This window comes from Tiliqua scincoides, chromosome 3 (genome assembly GCF_035046505.1).
Source record: "Tiliqua scincoides isolate rTilSci1 chromosome 3, rTilSci1.hap2, whole genome shotgun sequence".
Lineage (NCBI taxonomy): Eukaryota > Metazoa > Chordata > Lepidosauria > Squamata > Scincidae > Tiliqua > Tiliqua scincoides.
Genome location: NC_089823.1, coordinates 125,812,033 through 125,830,865, shown reverse-complemented (window position 1 = coordinate 125,830,865; position 18,833 = coordinate 125,812,033). Strand labels below are relative to the sequence as shown.

The window sequence follows — 18,833 nt, the reverse complement described above, 5'->3', positions numbered from 1 at the left end:
AGTGCATAGTATATCTTCTAAAGTTACTTTTCTGACAACCTTTTGCACCTGTTTTGTGTGCACACTGAAATTATGATCCAGTATTCATTGCCTGTGTTTTGTTAGTACATCTTTCTTACAGCGCAGTCTTAAGTTGGACTTAAGTTGGACTTGGGCCGCCCTCCTTTAGAGCAAGCTGCACCAGCGCACTGCATCCAGCCTCTGTGATGGCTTGCGGGGCAAGCCTTGCGTCAGCCAAGCTCGGCCGATGCAAGGCTCTGGGGTGGTTAAGGAGGAGGCGGGAGCGAGGTGTTCTGGGGCTGGGGCAGTGGGCGGCCCCAGGGGTGGGTGGGTGGGCACGGAGTGGGAGGCAGGGCTGGGATTCGGCTGTCAAGCCAGATTCCAACCCCTGTTCCTGAGCAGCACAGAGTGGCTTCAAGTCCCTCTGCTCTTCTTGGACTTGTGCCACCTCAGGAGGTGGCACAAGTCTGAGGAGACCCACAGGGGCTGCAGTGGCTTACCCAGGGGTAAGGGGAAGAGTTTCCCCTTACCTTTGGCTGAGCCACTGTGGAGCCCTATCCCGCGCTGGATACAGTGCAGGCCTCCTGGCTTGCCTGTTCCAGTGTAAGATAGGATTGTGCCCATCCTTAACGTGACTGTGAAAATAATCAGAGAGATCGCCTAAGGAAATATTCATTTTTGGGGTTTAAGGCTACAATCATGAAGTCTAGATTCTATCCCGACACTTTGCCCTAACTCTGTAGAGCTTTCTCAGAGGAATACAATAAAACTAAAAAGTAGTTAGCTGACACCTAAAACTTCTGAAACTCCCTTGGAGCAGACTATCATGCTATATTGCCTAAATATATATATATATATACAGCAAATATTCCTGCCTAAAGCTCAAGGAACTCTAAGCAGAGAGAGTCAGCATATTACCAAGGACACTGTGCCCCTGGACATGCTCTAAGAAACATGTAATAAATGCACACAGGGAAAATTTACTACTTGTGCAGGGATTGAGAGCTGTGGGTCATGGCACAACTAAGTAGACTGACATCAAGTAAGGCACGGATATAGGTGCAATACAGCATGACTATTATGGGAATAAATGTTCAGAAATGTTCAGAAATGTTCAGAAAAAGGACATGATTTCAGCTAGCATCTGTAAGACAATCATGATGCTGGTGAATGTGCCTGGTAAGAGTGTTTTATAGCCTGGGTTCCACCACTAAAAAGTCAAATCTCTGGTAGCTGCTTACCTCGCTTCAGAAAACAGAAGCATTGAGAATAGGGGCTCTGCTGGAGCTCTTAAATGGGCAGGTTCATAAGGGAGTTGATGGTCCTTTATTTTTACTTTTAAGGAAAGAAACAGGAAATGTAACAAAATAAGGGCAAATAAGTTTCAGCGTTCTAGTTTCAGTCTGTTGAAATGAGCATAGGACGGATCTGAGCATGGGCAAACAAAATACATTTGGGCAGGAGCCACTGCAAAGAAACTGTCAAAGGGAGAACTACATCGTACAGCTTATTAGCAGGTGTACAGAATGATATAGCAGGTATAAGGAAGGAGCAGTAATGTAGTAGAAAGGATAGTAATTGTAGTCACAAAATGCAATAGTCAATATAGTCTATCTAGGGGTGATGCCGAATGAATTGGACACTCCTGGTTCCAGTTGCTTAAAAAGGAGGCAGCATTCCTTGACAGTTATCTGATTCCTGGGTCTTGCTCATTCAATTACATCATCTGAAGCCAGCTAGATTTGAATTGTTTCTAGGGGGACTTCCTCCATAAGAAACCCAAAAGTTTCTCATTAAGTAGTTTGCCTGGCAGCTTTCTAGATTCTTGAGGCAACCTGCCCGTAAGCTCTCTGTAGGGGCTGCTTCCATCTCTGAACCTGGTTAATCAGAAAACCTGAAGTTTTCTGAACCTGGTTAATCCTCTTATCCAGTCTTCCAGCCTGGCTTCTAATTTTCTGGGGTGGGGACACTTGCCTGAGGTAGTAATAGGCAATGATATATAATGACTCACCATGATGCTGGCTTGATGCCAGCAGTGTCACACATTCAAGCTATCCAGTGATAATGATTTAACATAATGACTGAATCCACTGATCCTTCTGCTATGAAGGATTAAATTTTTCTGAAATTGCCTTGCCCTCTCCTACTCATCACAGCCTTGGGAAATGGGTATTTTTTTTTTTTTTGGCACAATCTGTACATGTTAGGGAAGGAGCCAGAGAAGTCTACAGGACGAGGGTAGCTCTGATTGGTGATTAGTGCACACACATTCTACCTATTGTTTGCCTTCCCTTTTTACTGCGTCATCTCCTGAGTGGGGGGGAGGAACTGGACAATCTATCTACTGTCATCATCCCAAACTATGGAGACCAGACAGAGGTGGGCCATCTGGAAAAAACTACCCATCACAGAGAACCCCAGGGGTTCTTATAAAAAAATCAAAATTACAGTAGCACCTGCAAGCAATCAGACATAAAAACCCACTGAATTGCTCATGAACAGCAACTAGGCAGGAAAATAATCAAAATATAACCAATTATTAAAAATTGCAAAAGAAAATGAATTAAACAACATGGAAAAGGGAGTGGAGAAAGGTTCAAGTAGGCTGGAATGCCTGAACTCGGTTGAAAGGACACAAAGAAATTACTTGACCAAATTGGATGCAGTAACTTGTAATGCCCAACTGAGATGCTACTCAAGAGGAAAGCATACAAAGCCCCGCTTGAACCCATGAAATTTGGCTGGCTTGTAGTAAAGAGAGAACACAAAATAAAATTAATTCCTTCAGTATGTCTAGCTAGAAATATTGTTGTTGCTAGGTGCTTACATTTCCCACAGAATCCTATTCCACACTTCCCACATATTCTACATATTCCACACTTTACTAGAGATGGGCAGCCCAATCCTGAGCTCCCTGGTGCACAGGGCCGCAACAGCACTGAATATGGCTGCTGCTGCATCCAGCACACTCCAGGCAGCCGCCGCCTCCTCCTCGGGAGATTTTTGTCCCCTTCCCTGAGTAAATTGAATAGCTCCACAACAGGGCTACTTGATTCTACGACGACCCAAAGGTCAGTGTAGAATGAAGAGCCTCCGTGTCAGGTGGCCAGTCTGACACAGAGACTCTGGGTCCACCTCCCTCCCACTCCGCTCCCTCCCCCAGATATTTTGATATCTGACATGAGAAATTCAAATGGTGCCCCCTCCATTGTTTGCTATGGACCATAGGACTACTAGAAAGGTCCCTTGTGTATGTACCTCCTCCTGTGCTTCTGTGTAATTCTTAGTCAGTGGTATTTGCTTGGGAGAACTTCCTGACAGGCTGCACACCATTGATCTGATCTGTTTCCCACTCTGCTGCTTTTAATGGGCCCTCAAAATGTGCCTCTTGGGGTGCCTGCTGGCTATTACCTTTGGTAAGTGCATTTTTAAGAATGAGGTATGAGGCAAGCCTGAGCAAAATGGAAGTTTTTTGTGAAAGCCGTTGTAGGAAGAAGCATTTGCCTAGGAAAGACATAATACGTACTTGGCAACATCTGTTTGCCATAGTCACCCCCTCAATGACTTCAGACTCCTTTCTGGAAGGTAGAAGGAAGTGGGGGTAGACCAAGTTGAACAGACACCTCTTGGACTTTCTTGCCTTCTTGGCACCTGCTGCATTTTCCCTCTCAAGGCTGAGAAACCTTTTGTCTGCCAAGTCAAGTGAAGAGAAAGAAGACCTGGAATACCATCCTGAAACCTCTGAAAGGTCATTACCCTCTTTCAGGAAATAGCTGAAAGGTTTCAAAGTATTTTGGAAGACATCTCTTTGATTTATTGTGGGTGACAGTGTGTCAGAAGAGACCTCCTATTTCTTCAGAAGCATGTCCTTCAGTTTCGAGGGCACTTCAGCTTTAATAATAATGACTTCTTCAAGAATAACATGAGAGTGTGTGAGAGTAGTTAGTGAACCTGGTTCGTTTAGATGAACTAGATGGTACATGCAAGTGTACCCACTTATTATATTAAGGGTGCAATACTGACTTGTGCTGGAGCATGCAGGCCAGTGGGCCTGCGCTGCATCCATCGCAAGTTTGGGACCAGAATCAGCACAACCAGAAGCAAGGAGAAAACTTTCCCCTTACCACATGTCGTGCTGCACTGGCCCCAGTGGGCCTCCTTGGATCTGAGCCACCTAAGGATGTGGTGCAAAACGGAGTAGAGCCAAGCAGCCAGGGGCTGCTTCGTGCCGCTTGGGAACGGGGTCAGGATCTGGCATAACCGCCATATCCTGGCCCTGCCTTTCATTCCCCACCCACCCACTCCTGGGAATGCCCATTGCCCACCTTCCTCCGCCCTGAAACATCCTCCCCACCTCCTCCCTCCCCTCGCCCCCCAGACTCCTGCATTGGCCAACAAAAACATACCCCACCGGGACTGGATCTGGCACAGGGAGGCCAGTGCAAGCCCTTGTGCTTGCCTTCCCGACTCTAAAGTTGGTGCAAATGTGCCTTACAATGCGTGCCTTTGTGACACCCCCAGCTTGGCACAAGTGACTTGTGCTGGCATAACCTGGGGAGTTAGGATTGCACTGCATGGCTATTAAGAAGCAGGCTTATGAGCCTGCAGTTTGAGTAGAAGGGTGGGGTGCGTGTGAGGTAAATTTTTTTCCTCACCAGCCATATTCCTTTCAAAATCAGCCCCTCGTATGTGAGATATTTACAATAAACGTGCATTTCGAAACTGCTGGTGTGGGGGGGGAAGCAATTTTGAACTGAAAAACACCTGGGAGAGAAAGGTATAAGCACGTTCTCACTGGTCTTCTACTTAAAATTACAGCTTCCTAAGACTGCTAGAAAACCTAGTCTGTTACTCACAAAGCTCTCTCTACTTTCCTCATGTAATGTGCAGTCAAACAGAAGACACACTTACAGTGCAATCCTATCTTGCGCTGGAACAGGCAGGCCAGGAGGGGTTCAAGATAGGGGCTCAAAGTGGCTCAGCCCATGGCAAGGCGAAAATCTTCCGCTTACCCCCAGGTAAGCCATTGCTGATCCAATGGGAACCCAAACCTGAGCTCCACGCGTCAGCTTACCGGTGGCGCACATTGTTGCAAAGGTGCCATAGGGCATGTTTGCAAGCCCTAACACTGGGCAAGTGCCCGTGCGCCAGGCTAGCGCCTGGCCTCTGCCACTCAGCGGTCGCATGGACCGCTGAGCAGCAGAGAAGAAAGTGAGGGCATGGGGGAGGCAAGGAGGAGGTGTTTTGGGGAGGGGAGAGGCAGGCAGAGGGTGGGAAGAGGGCAAGGAGGAGGCATGATGGGCGTGCAGGAGGCAGGGAGAGGGCAGGGGAAGGCGTGCCAAGGGGAGGGAGGCGGGATCCGTGGAGCTCACCACCTGACATGGAGGGTTTTACTTCATCGCCGACCTTTTGTTCAGCAGTGAATCAAGTAGCCCCATTGTGGGGCTACTCCCTTTACCTGGGGGAAGGAAATGAAAGTCCTCTTTTCCCACAGCTGCCTTGGGCATGCAGGATGCAGTGGCAGCCGTTTTTGGTGCCGCAGCAGCCACGCACTGTGAGCAGCTCAGGATTGGGCTCTGGGTCTCCTCAAACTTGTGCCACTGCTGAAAGTGGCATAAATCAGAGGAGAGCGGAGCATCTTGCATCTGCTCCACGCTGCTCAGGAACGGGAGCTAGGATCTGGCATATCTGCCGGGTCCCAGTTCTGCCCCATAGTGCTTCTCTCATTGTGTGTGTGTGTGTGTGTGTGTGAGAGAGAGAGAGAGAGAGAGAGAGAGTTTAAATTGTCTTAGGGACAGCCTGAGATCACCTGGAGCCTTTAGAGGAAACCTTCTTGACTGGCTGCTCAGTAGAATCCTGGAAATCCCTTCAAACATGTGTAGTTTACAATTAAGAGTGATCACTTGATGGGAGAGACTAGCTGTCCCACTGCAAGTGAATGAAATGGTTTCATGGGCCACCAAGGGACTCATTCATTGTCTGTAGCCCTTAGTTCAGGCTTCAGAGAACTGCAACTCAACCACAATCTTTTGCTGTGATCCAAACCTTGGGATCCTTTGCACATCTTTTTCTTTCTCCTCCAGCTCTCCTTATCTTCCCTACTTTTCCCTTTATGCTCCTTTCCCTCTCCTGTACCCCTCCTTGCTGGCACCATCATGCACCCCTTTTCGCTGTAAGATGCCCTATTCCTCCCCCCTCCTTGGCCTAGGAACTGCTTATGGCCTTTTCATATGAATGTCTTTTGCATTCATTGCATTGCTTTTTATTTTATATTTCCCTTCTCTGCCCTTTAATTATTATCCCCACCATAAAGGTTCACCTTCCTCTACCTTATGTGCCAGATCATTAAGCTGGCAGATCATTCCATGTGCCAGATCATTCTTCTACCTTATGTACCACAGACCATTGCGTGCAGTAGATTTTCCCCATGTCCGTGTTTCTCATGTTTTGAAAAGCACACCCACCAGCCTGGCCAGTGTAGCATTCTAAAATAGAGACCATGTGAAATGTTAAATGTAGAGTTCTATCCACTGTTCAGAGTCTCCCCCTCCAAAAAATGACTTCAGAATTGGCATCTATCTCCAATAGGAATAGAAGCAGGGCAAGATGGGTGCACCTGAATGTCTAAGCAGTTGGCTTTGTGGGACTTACAACTCTCATGTGCTCATAAAAGCAAGTGAGCAGATACTTAAGTACTTCTCCCAACAGCCTTAGATGTGCCTGTATCCCTGCCAGCCCATTTGGCCTCCCTTTGCCTTGGGTTCATATTATATTTATAATGTTTGTATTAAACTGGGCCTTTTTTTTGTCCTGTTTCTAAGGCCTTTTTCTCCTCTCTCTTTCCTTGATATTTTGTGTGGGTGTGAAGAATGCCTAGGAAATCCCAGAGCTGTCTAAGCATATGAATCTAATGAAAATATATAAAGTTAACGGCTCCGGCAGAGCTTTAGAAAGTCACCTCGTGAGATGCTCTGTTGTAAAGCCTCTCTTGTGGCTGTGTTCAATAGAGTGGATTAGCCTAGTTTGCAGCAATGTTAAAACTATGTCCTCCATTTTGCCTGCAAATTTTTAGCTCAGTGCCCATTCTGAGATAGAAAAAGCAGGTGGCTTAGAAAAAGACACCGAATTACATTCTCATTTTCAGAAGAACATTTTGGCAATTCATTGATGTTTCCATCTGTTTAACCAGTCCCCCTCCTCCCCCTCCCTCCCCATAATCTTCTGCTTTGTCTACAAAATTACATCACTGAAGACCAGGCAAAATAAAAACTGATTTAATATGCCTCTGACCTCTACCATCTCCACTGAATTGTATTGGGAAATGGTATAAATGTGATGATAATGCCACTTGTTTTTCGCCCCCCCAAAAAGTGAGCACTCTGTAGGCATAATTTAATTTTGCATGTGTGATAGAATAGTCTGATTATTAGAATTAATTTTAATATAGTGCTTTCTAATGTTTAAAGGACCTTTTAAAGGAAATGTCTTGTTTCATTTATGCTTATTTGTGAGGTTGAGAGGCAAGGAAATGCCCAGACAGTGGTGTAGCTAGGTCATTTGATATCCAGAGCCCATGAATTTTTGTTACCCCATATGACATCATTAATTAATAATTAATATTAATTATTTCACATTTTTAATCCACCCTTCCTCTAAGGAGCTCAGGGTAGTGTGCATGATTCCTCCCCTTATTTTGTCCTCCCAACAACCCTGTGAGGTAGGTGAGACTGAGAGATAGTAATAGTCATGACATGAAATGAATAATAATAATGGCCAGAAAATAAAATGCAGTGAATATTTCCTGACGAGCGATCAAATTCTGCATCAAATGGAATATAACGATGGTATTATTCCTAAAAACCGTGATTTTAGCGATTTTGGTCACTTGTTGTGCCACCCCGCCCAAGGTTGGCACCTAGGATGGACTGTCCCCCTGCACCTCACTAGGTACACCACTGTGCCCAGGGTTAACAAACAAGCTTCAGAGTTGAGTAGGAATGTGAACAATCACATGTGAACAAGTGATTAAACCATTACTAGATTGCTGGCCCCTTACTAGGAACATGTTTCTCAAGAAGGTTAAATAGGCAATAATGACAGGAACCGATAGTCTGGGCCGATAGTCTCTTACCCCATGTAATCTGGTAATGCTGAGAACCCCTCCCTCTTGGAACATATATGGACATGAAAGAAACCCTGTTGTCATGATAACAGTCTGGGTGAGTGATTGTGAGGGCAGCAGGCTCATATGCCAGCCCCCACTCCTGATCTATGCACATCAGTTTGGGAGAATAAGCAGTCAAGAGAAATCAAAATACCTTGGGTAACATAAAGCGCAGTATACTCTCCCTTCAATATCCTCCCTGGATTACTGGTCCATTTAGTGCCAGGGGCAGAGAGGAAAGAGCCAGGCATAGGAGCAAGACACTAGATGAGCTCTGCACAGGGTATGTTGTGAGAAAGGGGCCAAAACGTCCCTAGAATAAGCTGTCTTCACCACTGATACGTTTGTTTTATTCTGCTTTAATTGCCTTGGCTTAGCACAAAGAAGCAGGAAATTGTAGTTTGGTGAGGGTAGTGAAAATCCTCAGGATGACAACTAGAATGATGGTGACAGTAGTTTGAACACACATTAACTGCGTTCCAAGGTCAGTTAATTTTCAGGCCAAGAAAGTGTGAAAGAGAGGCTAGGATTGCTCCAACATTACAGGGAACACCTTGGGTTTTCTGTTGTGTACAGGTATCCACCACAAATTCCCATGATGTGTGAAGCGGTCCTTCTACCCTGCAGGCCACCTCTGAATCAAAGCTTTGAGACGGGCAGGGCCAGGCCTTCAATAAGCACTGGTTTAAATCGTTACAGTCTGAATAATTGATGCATATTAATGGTTTTCTTTCTCTCCCTTCCACTCACTGTGTTTTATTCGGCATGTTGCCATAAACCAGTGGTATTCAAACTGGGGCGTCGCAATGCCCCAGCCTGAAGGTCCTGGTCCCTTTCCCCTTAAGGGGCGGGGGCAGCCAGGAGGCAGGGAGGAGGCAGTGGCCCGATCCTGGGGATCATGCCACTCAGGGAGGCTGCAGGGGCTTGGGTGCACTTGCCCAAGCCTCCTGCAGCCTCCCGGGGGTGCGGGGAGCCCTGCGCGACCTACAGCAGGGCTCCCCAGGTCAGGGAAAGTGAAAGCGGGGCTAAACTGGAAGCGGAGCGCAATCGCTCCACTCTCCCTTTCCCTGACCTGGGGAGCCCTGCAGGTGCTCGCGCACAGCTCCCCACACCCAGGGACAGCTGCTGCAGGGACTGGAGGGTGCACCCCAGTCCCTGTAGCCCCCTGAGCGACGCGATCCTGGAGATTGCGTCGCTGTCTTCCCCCTGCCCCTGCTGCCTCCCCCCCGCCCCCGCAAAGACTTACTGCGGGATTCAAACTCCCTGAGAGTTTGAAAACCGCAGCCATAAACAAACACAACAACAATATACATTTCAGAACTTGTACAAGAAAGGGATGACCCTCCTTGACTGTTGCACTGTTGCGGGTGTGTTAAAAATGGGGTTTCATAAAGGATTTTGTAAAAAAATAAAAACTCTAAGACTGGATATTGAAGCTCAAACAATGTTTAATATGATTAAACCAAACCCACTTCTAACTTCAATAATTCATGTGTTGTTTCATAAATAAAAAACAAACAAATGTTCAGGAGAGAGATCTCTTTAAGGAAAAAGTAGGAATTCCTTTTTTCTTTTGTTAAAAAAAAAGTCCCTCTTGGCCGAATACATGATTGTTTTTTATTTATGAAACAATACATGCATTATTAAAACAGAGCCTGATTGGGGCTTGGTTTAATGACAAGAAAAATGATCTCTGGCTGCATCTGTGTGACTTGCTGTGACACGTCTATACCTTTGCTGTGTGGGGCAGCCTTTAATTGTTTAAAATAAATTACAGATTTATGCAAGCTATTAATAAGTATTTAATTTGAAGATAACATTACTGATTTAGGTGCACTAATTCAGTCCGTGTGTTGACAGTTAAGGGCAAACTGTAAATTGCAGTGGCAACATTGCTGTGCTGCGTAAAGAGCTTCCATTAATTTAGAGAGCTAGTAAGCGTCAAGGCATTTAGCAGTAAACCTGGCTCGTAAGACCATTAAAATCAGTATTGGCTTTCCTGTGTTGTGCTGATAGACGTATATACTACTCTCAGTACAAAAATCTACATATGTCAAGATCTGACATAGCATTGATTATTCGTACAGTGATTTATGATGTCATGTCTAGGCATGTCTACTCAAATGTAAGCCACACTGAGACAAAGAGCACTTACTCCCATTGTGCCTCACAGCCCAATCCTGAACTGCCCGGAGCGCTGGGCTGCCACTGCGCCAAAAATGACTGCCATGGCATCCTGAGCCCAGACTGCAGGCTCAGGGGGCAGCCCCTCTGGGAGCTGCTACTGGCTCTTCAGTGGAAGGGGATGTCCGTTCCCTTCCCCCGGTTAAGGAAAGTAGCCCCACAATGGGCGACTTGATTCTGTGGCAGATGTGGAGCTGCCATAGAATCAAAGAGTTTGATTCACAGAGCTTCAAAGATGCTGCAGAATGGTCCCATTGTAGCCATTGTAGCCCCATTGTGGGGCTACTTCCGTTACCTGGAGGAAGGGGAATCCCTGAGAAGCAGATAGCAGGTGCCCAGTTGTGCTCAGGATGCCATGGCAACCACGTGGAGCTTAGGACCTTAGCTCCACCATTAGGATCTTAGCTGAGTTCCACCGTTCCCACCCTCCTGCCGTGCTCCCTCCCCCAGGATGCCTCCTCTTCACCCTCTCCCCTCCCTCCTACCACTACTGTAAAGGACCTTGCACTGCTGGAACTCTACTTTTTTCCAGTTGGATTCTCATTCTCAGCCTCTCATCAGTAGCATGGGAAAAATAATGCAGTAGTGCAGCGATTCCCAAACTCTCAGAGAGTTTGGGAACCGGTAAGTATTTGCTGGAGCAGGAAGGGGGATGTGGGAGGGCCAGCAAGATGATCAGGACAATAGTACTGCTGCTGCAGAAGACAGGAATTTTTCAGCTTAGCTGGGGGTTGCTACGTTTCTCTGGAGGGTCTAGGAAACCTGCAACCCCCTCTGCAGCTGGTTTTTTGATACATCTTCTCTCTTTCTCATCAGAATTGTTTTTGTTTGAATCATAGAATCATAGAGTTGGAAGGGACCTACAAGATCCCTGAATTCACTGTGTCTATAGTAATTGCATCTTTAGGCAGTCCCATCTTTCTTGGGATCCTTTTTCCATTGGTTCAGTGCTTCTCAAACTGTGAGCTGTGGCTCCCAGGGGAGCCGCAGAAACGAGTCAGAGGAGCCGCAGAATCCTTACAAAAAAACCACCACCTATAAAATGTATAGAATTGTAGTCCTAACGGAGAGTTGTGGCAAATAGCCCAAGTAAGTCAAGGGAGCTGCCAGTCAAAAACATTTGGGAACCACAGCGTTAGTTCATCGATCCATACAATCCTATCTACATTTCTCTGAGCTTATTAAAATCAGTCCTCCTGAAACGTAAGGTACAGGTTTTGCTATATGTGTTCATAGCATACCATAAGATTGAGAATTCCAGCATTTCAAAGTCAATATTCTTCAAAGTTCCTATAGCAGGTTGTGCATCAGTATCCACAGGAGTTCTGTTCCTGGAACCCCTTTGGGTACTGAAGACGGCGGGCAATAAAACCTGCAGGTCAGGCATGCCAGACCTCCAAGCGTGATCGGAGCACAACTCCAGTCATGTCTGAAGTGTTTTCTTAGGCCTGGGGAGGCTGTGCACTACCGCCTGCAGCCTCCATGGGCCTCAAAATGCCTTCTAGAGGCAAAAACTGCTATTTCTAGTAACACTTTTATGCCTTTAAAAGGCATTCTGAGTGCTGGGGAAGCCCTGCATGGCCTCACCAGCTCTCAGTACACCCTCCAAAAACAACCTGAGCACAGCTCTGGTAGCATTTGGAGGGTTTAGGTCAGGCCTGATCGGGGCTCAACACGAGTCCAGATGAAAAATTCACTCATGATCAGGCACCACCTGTACTTTAACTTCATTGAGAAATTCTTCCCTGTTGGTTAGGACCTAGTCAAAGATCCCCCCTCACCTCATTCTTTCTTCCATCTTCTGGAAGAAGTTATCATCCAGGCACATCAGGAATTTGTTAGAGCTAGTAGTTAATATCTCAACATAGTTAATATCTCAACAACTATCAGAATAATTGATGCCTCCCATTACTACTGCATTACAAGTGTTCCCTTATTACATCTCTAAGTTGTTTTAAGAAAGCATCACCTACATCCTCTCCTTGGCCTGGCAGTCTGTAGTCTCTGACCACAAGGTGTCCCCCCCCCTTTTCTGTGTCAGCTGCACTGGCAAATACTCATTGGCTTCTGCATCTGCAACCAACTAGGAAACTTTCTTGACATGAAAAACTGTTCAAAGTAATTGACATGTGCATTGAATATGTATATTTAACTTCCGTTTGCCCCAAGGTGAATTCTAAAGAATGTAAAAACATACATAAAATCTGTTGCATAATTGCAGTAGAACCTCAAACTTTCAGAACCCAGAGATGGAAATCAACCATTTTATTTGTGACTTTTGCAAAAAATGAGAAAAAGGTGAAAATGTACATGTCCATTTCATACATAAGGAAAATCAGTCATGTTTCTTTTGTGGAGCCTGGGGAACATCTGTTTAGTTACTTTTTCTGGTCTGATTGACTTTTGAGTGCCAAACCAGATGTATGGGAGAAGTTGCCCAGAAATTGAGATAAGATGTGGCACAAGAAGACTGTGGATGGGCATCATACCTGGGGTCATTCAACAGACTGGCTTGCACCCTTGATTTTGGCTTCTTTTGCTGTGCAGATGGCTGAGATCAGGCTTCGCTGTAGGCACCTATGGCTTGAAGTAATCTGGCAAGTTGAATGAGTCCTTCTGATTACTGATAACCAGCATCTATACAGATGTGCTTTGCTTTGCTGTTAGTTGAAGAGTTGCATCTCATGAGCAAGACTGCATAGATGTCTCATATGAAGCCCTAAAGCTAATGTCTAGCATCTCCACAAGGGCTCTTGGTTAGTACGGTTGAGAAATAACTGACACCGTGGGAGTCTGAGTTATAGTACCGGATTACAGAACAGGGGTCAACCATAGGCTAGGTTCCCAGCTGTCAACTCAGATGCAAGTGGGGTGTGTGGAAGGAATACTGGCTGTGACCATGGAAATTCTTAAAAGTCAATTTAGAGAGTGGGCACCGGGGCCCACTCCACCCTTTTCTCAAAGTGTCTTTCTTCAGAACCAGCTGCTAAACGCTGAGTCAGATTTATCAGTAGTGTGATGTCCATTTATGTCCTAATTTTAAAACAAAAGTGTACTTGTTTGATGTTTGGTGAGCATAGCAAGTTCCCCTGCTGTATTCACAGGAAAAAGTAATTAAATAACTACGTACATGTTCCTTTTAGTGGGTCAAGTCTATTAGCCAATCTTTTTAGCAATACAAAGGGCACAACTAAAAATAAAGTGATAGCTATTCCACAACACTAATTTCCTTTCTGGATGTGGCGGATGTAGCAGTCATCATTTTTGCTTAGAATGGTTCATTCATCATTTAAACTGAGAAAAACTACTGCCTTATAATAAATTTCTCTCTGGACATAAATTGCAAACAAACTGATGCATTGGCCAGATACCTGGTTTAGGTTGCAACTCTATCTACACTTGCCTGGGAGTAAGTATTGTTGACTGTAATGGGACATGCCTAGGACTGCATTCTTAGAGAGAATCTATGAACACTGGTAGATGATGTTAAGTAAGTTCTCTGGCTGACAGGGAAGAAGCCAAGGGTTGAAGGTGAAGGGATGATGAGTGCGGATTCATGGTTGGGAAGAAGTTTGGCAAGAGGTGAACATTTTAAGGGATCTTTCCCCCTACTTGAGCTGTTGATATAAACTCCTGCACACAAAGTTAACATATAAAGCACTTCTGTTTTTGTTTGATTACAGGAAACTGCGGTCATGGTGGAATTGTGAACATCAGCCAACCTTATGTGATTCAGCTGAATTGGAGAGGATTTAGCTATAAATATGGCGCCTGGGGAAAGTATACTTCTCCTAATTCCCCTGGAAAGGAATTATTTTGGGTTGCACCACTGAATACTGATGGGAGACTCTTGGAACATTATAGACTTCATAGTTCCTATGATGATTTATTGCTCTTCAGAGCAAATGAACATAGAATTGAATATGGTGCGGGCAGTGGTACTGCTGTTTACAACAACTATATGTACTTTAATGTATATGGTACAAGAGATATGGCCAAGTTAGATTTAAGCACAAACAAAGTGGTGTTGAGAAAAACTCTTCCAGGTGCTGCTTTTAACAATCGGTTCTCCTATGCAGGCGTATCATGGCAAGATTTTGATTTTGCAGTGGATGAGAGTGGCTTGTGGGTAATTTATTCAACAGAAGCTAGCACAGGGAACATTGTGATTAGCAAGCTCAATGAAACTACTCTTGATGTGATCAGCACGTGGGAAACAAGGCAGTACAAACCGTCAGTATCGAATGCTTTTATTGTGTGTGGGGTGCTCTATGCCACAAGGCCTGTCAATACCAGGAAAGAAGAAATCTTTTACACGTATGACACCAGCACTGGAAGAGAGGGCAAAATAAGCATCATTGTAGATAAGGTATTAGAAACAATTCAGAGCATCAACTACAGCCCTATAGATCAGAATCTGTATGTGTACAATGATGCCTATCTTGTTCGATATAATTTGATTTACCAACCTAAATTGCTGGAATAGTTTTCTGTGGATGTCTGGAAATCATCGGACGTGGAATTGGAAGCAGATATCTCATCTCTTTGCACACAAGTGTGTTCTCTGACTCCCGATGTTATGTGAAATGCTTGATGTGGCCCAACTGGCTTGTTAGGCCTTTTAAAAGTCATGTTGGAGGGGGGCATGAAATGAGGTGGAACAATGGCAGGAGGTTGGCAGACTTTAGTACTTTGCCCCCACCACAGTTCCAAACCTGATTATGTATCTTCATGGACCATTTTAACTAGGGAGGAAAAGCTTCTATTGAAAACCAATGGAATGTTTTTTCTTTTTAAAGTAGTCTGTGGGGAGGATGTTGACTGGGACTTTATCCCAAAGTCCTAAAGCCCACCAACTCCCTCCCTCTGCCATCACTGCATTTTATGTCTCTCCTCTGGCCACTGTTTTTTTAAAAATAAACAACTCATTAGACCACACCACATCAAACATTTTGTGTAACATCCAGCTTGGCCCTAATGGTACTATATTTGAGGAGAATAAGGTGATACTCTGTTACTGAAATCATGAAAGGACACCAGGTCTTCTCTGAGAATCACTTTTTTAATGGCTTGGAACAAAGTCCACCTAAAGCGAAGCTCCTTTAAGTCTCAGGGAATTTAATAAGAGATTATTGATAGCCCAGCCAGCCACAGCACATAGCAACAGCAGAAGAAACTTCCATTATTGCCAAATGGCCACCGACAGCACACGGAATGCTCCATTGACACCTGTTTGGGGAGTACTGCATTACCTGGCTACTGCTTTACTACTTTATTGGTCAGACAGTTTAGAAACTCTTTGTTTGCTATAGCCTGTCAGGTAAGCCTGATTGTAAGTAGTAGAAAAATATTCACATTTGGTCTTTTTGCATTGGAAAAAGAATCATTTCTTCCTCAGGGCTTTTCTACTCACTTTTTTTTTTTTTAACACAATGCATGCATGGTTAGACATTTGCTGTGTTGGCTTAAAATTTCTCCCCTCTAGGCAGCACCTCTATTGTTACAGGGATATTTTATGTTCCTAGCATTTAAACTGCAAGAGTTTGTTCCTGGCAAAATGTGATTTTTACACCCTCCCACCCCCTCTAAGTACTGTTTCCCTTTCTGTTTAAATTGTTACGTATGTTGATTAGTGTTGGTGTATAACATGCACCCATTGGATAGTATATGTGACATCAGGAGCAAATCCTCCCACGCGTGCCCGCTCCATTTAACGATCTGTTTATTTTATTAAAGTTTAACAATATTCTTTGAGATACCAGAGGTATACTCATCTAGCTTACAAGAACATTGAAAGAGTAGAAAACAACAAAATTGTTGCAGAAGTGCCACAAGGTTTGTGTAAAATGTGTTATAGTTTACACTTTTATTTTTTAATTTGAGGACTGAGCACTCTCCCAAACCCAGCATTGTCAGTTTCTCCTCTATGGTGCTGCTTTGGATAATAAGAGTGAAACTGACAATACTCATTCATAGCATTATGAAAGGCTTATAATGCCACCTCTCTACCTCCAGGGTCCTGGAGCATACTCCTTTTCTTATGGGGGAGGAAGCACACAGGGCTTCCTCCCACCAGCAGTGGACCTCCGCAGCCCCACACCCGGGGCAAAGCTCTGCAATGGCACCTCCCCATGGGCTATCGTCGGCCCCCCTACTCACCAGAGGCTCACGGAGCCTCACGCGACCTACACCGGAGAAACCTCTGTGAGGTTCCCTGGCGCTATAAACTCTGCTTCTGGCAAACCAGAAGCACAGTTTCCGCCCCTGCTTCTGCAGGTTCCTAGCGGCCAGCTCGTGGGGCATTTGCGTACTATGGAAGGTACGCAACTGCTGCCCACACATATTTCCTATGAGGTCATTAGTTAGGGATTGTGCAAGGATCACAATGAAAAAATATAGCTGGAAGTCTTCCTGTGTGCACTCCATTGCAGTGAATGGGAGCTGCACCAACTTTTTAGTCTGAACATTGTTCCACTGATGGCATAAATATCTAAGACAAAATTCAACATAGGATTGTTAACTTCACACCTATTGATTTCAGCTCATGGTTGTGACAGATGGATGCATTACAAGATATTTGAGTTGAACTAATTGAATGTGTATAAGATTTGCAATATGTTAATTTTTTTCAGTCAGCAAAATGATATAATCAAATCCATAATCAAGATAGTTTGTGCCTGTCTTGTATCCATGTTATTGCCATTGGTTAGAGTTTTGTACAGAGAGGGTGTGGCACCAGTTCCTTCTCCACTGAGATGGAACTCATCACATGGCATTTTGCACAAAACCTCATTTGTATCACACAACTTGCATTTTGAATAAATCTTTTTCTAGACAAGTACATTTTAAATCTTCACTCAAATATATTTTATATTTATAAACATACTCATAGTCAGTGTCTGCAAATATTTCTAGTGTTCTTTGGTGGACTGTAGACATGCATGACTATTTGCTCAGCCTCAATGATCTCCTGTCATATTTTTAAATTCAATATACCACAATTACTCCTCCTTTACACTTGCTGCTCCTTCTGTAGCACACTCTTGTTTGCCACAAACATTCCAAATACTGAACAGGGGGGAAAAAGTGGATTGAAAATAAGATGCAGAAGCTGTGTTAGCTTGGGAAATGTAAGTACATTTACATAAAATGTAATAGTTTGCATAATTCATGTTGAATGCAGATTTTGTATTTCCTTGGCACGGAATGTGGTTTTCTGTGTTACAAAAAATGGATAAGCCTGTTTTGCACCAGTGATTTTTTTTTTCAACAATAAAGTATTTTTAGCAAAAGAAAAAGTGAAATGGAATTCTTGAGCAATTCAACTTGCTTTTTGACAGCTGTTCTGGGAAAAAAACAGGCAGTCAGCTTGGCCAAATTTCATTTCAAGCCGCCATGGTCACACACCTCTGGACATAGTTGCTTAAGCGACTGCTGGAAAAAACAGATGGATGTGGAGCCGCATGTCAGCAAGAACACAGTGCAATCTGTTAGCTAATTTGGGGGATACATGCTACTTGGATTTTCCAGTGGCATCCAACTGGCAGCTTAGGCCCAGCTCTCACTGCAGTGGTAAATCTTTTCAGCTACATATGTGTTCTAGAGAGGTGACCATGTTTGTCTGTAGCAGCGAAGACAACAGAGTCCTATGGCAACTTGAAAACTAACAAATTTCAGACCTCATTGATAAATTAAAGATCAATAAGTCACCGGGCCCTGATGGCATCCACCCAAGGGTTATTAAGGAATTGAAGAATGAAGTTGCAGATTTCTTGACTAAGGTATGCAACTTGTCCCTCAAAACGGCCATGGTGCCAGAAGATTGGAGGATAGCAAATGTCATGCCTATTTTTAAAAAGGGAAAGAGGGGGGACCCGGGAAACTATAGGCCGGTCAGCCTAACATCCATACCGGGTAAGATGGTGGAATGCCTCATCAAAGATAGGATCTCAAAACACATAGACGAACAGGCCTTGCTGAGGGAGAGTCAGCATGGCTTCTGTAAGGGTAAGTCTTGCCTCACAAACCTTATAGAATTCTTTGAAAAGGTCAACAGGCATGTGGATGCGGGAGAACCCATGGACATTATATATCTGGACTTTCAGAAGGCGTTTGACATGGTCCCTCACCAAAGGCTACTGAAAAAACTCCACAGTCAGGGAATTAGAGGACAGGTCCTCTCGTGGATTGAGAACTGGTTGGAGGCCAGGAAGCAGAGAGTGGGTGTCAATGGGCAATTTTCACAATGGAGAGAGGTGAAAAGTGGTGTGCCCCAAGGATCTGTCCTGGGACTGGTGCTTTTCAACCTCTTCATAAATGACCTGGAGACAAGGTTGAGCAGTGAAGTGGCTAAGTTTGCAGACGACACCAAACTTTTCCGAGTGGTAAAGACCAGAAGTGATTGTGAGGAGCTCCAGAAGGATCTCTCCAGACTGGCAGAATGGGCAGCAAAATGGCAGATGCGCTTCAATGTCAGTAAGTGTAA

The 18,833-nt window shown here is 44.7% G+C and overlaps 1 protein-coding gene across 1 annotated transcript in view; it reads left to right on the top strand.

The window, feature by feature from the left end:
- Positions 1 to 14,834, top strand: part of OLFM4 (olfactomedin 4) — a 40,577-nt gene extending 25,743 nt beyond the window's left edge. The window contains exon 6 of the mRNA XM_066621362.1: positions 14,032 to 14,834. Within this exon, the coding sequence (XP_066477459.1) occupies positions 14,032 to 14,834 (803 nt within the window). The remainder of the gene's footprint in view (positions 1 to 14,031) is intronic.
- Positions 14,835 to 18,833: the final 3,999 nt, after the last annotated feature.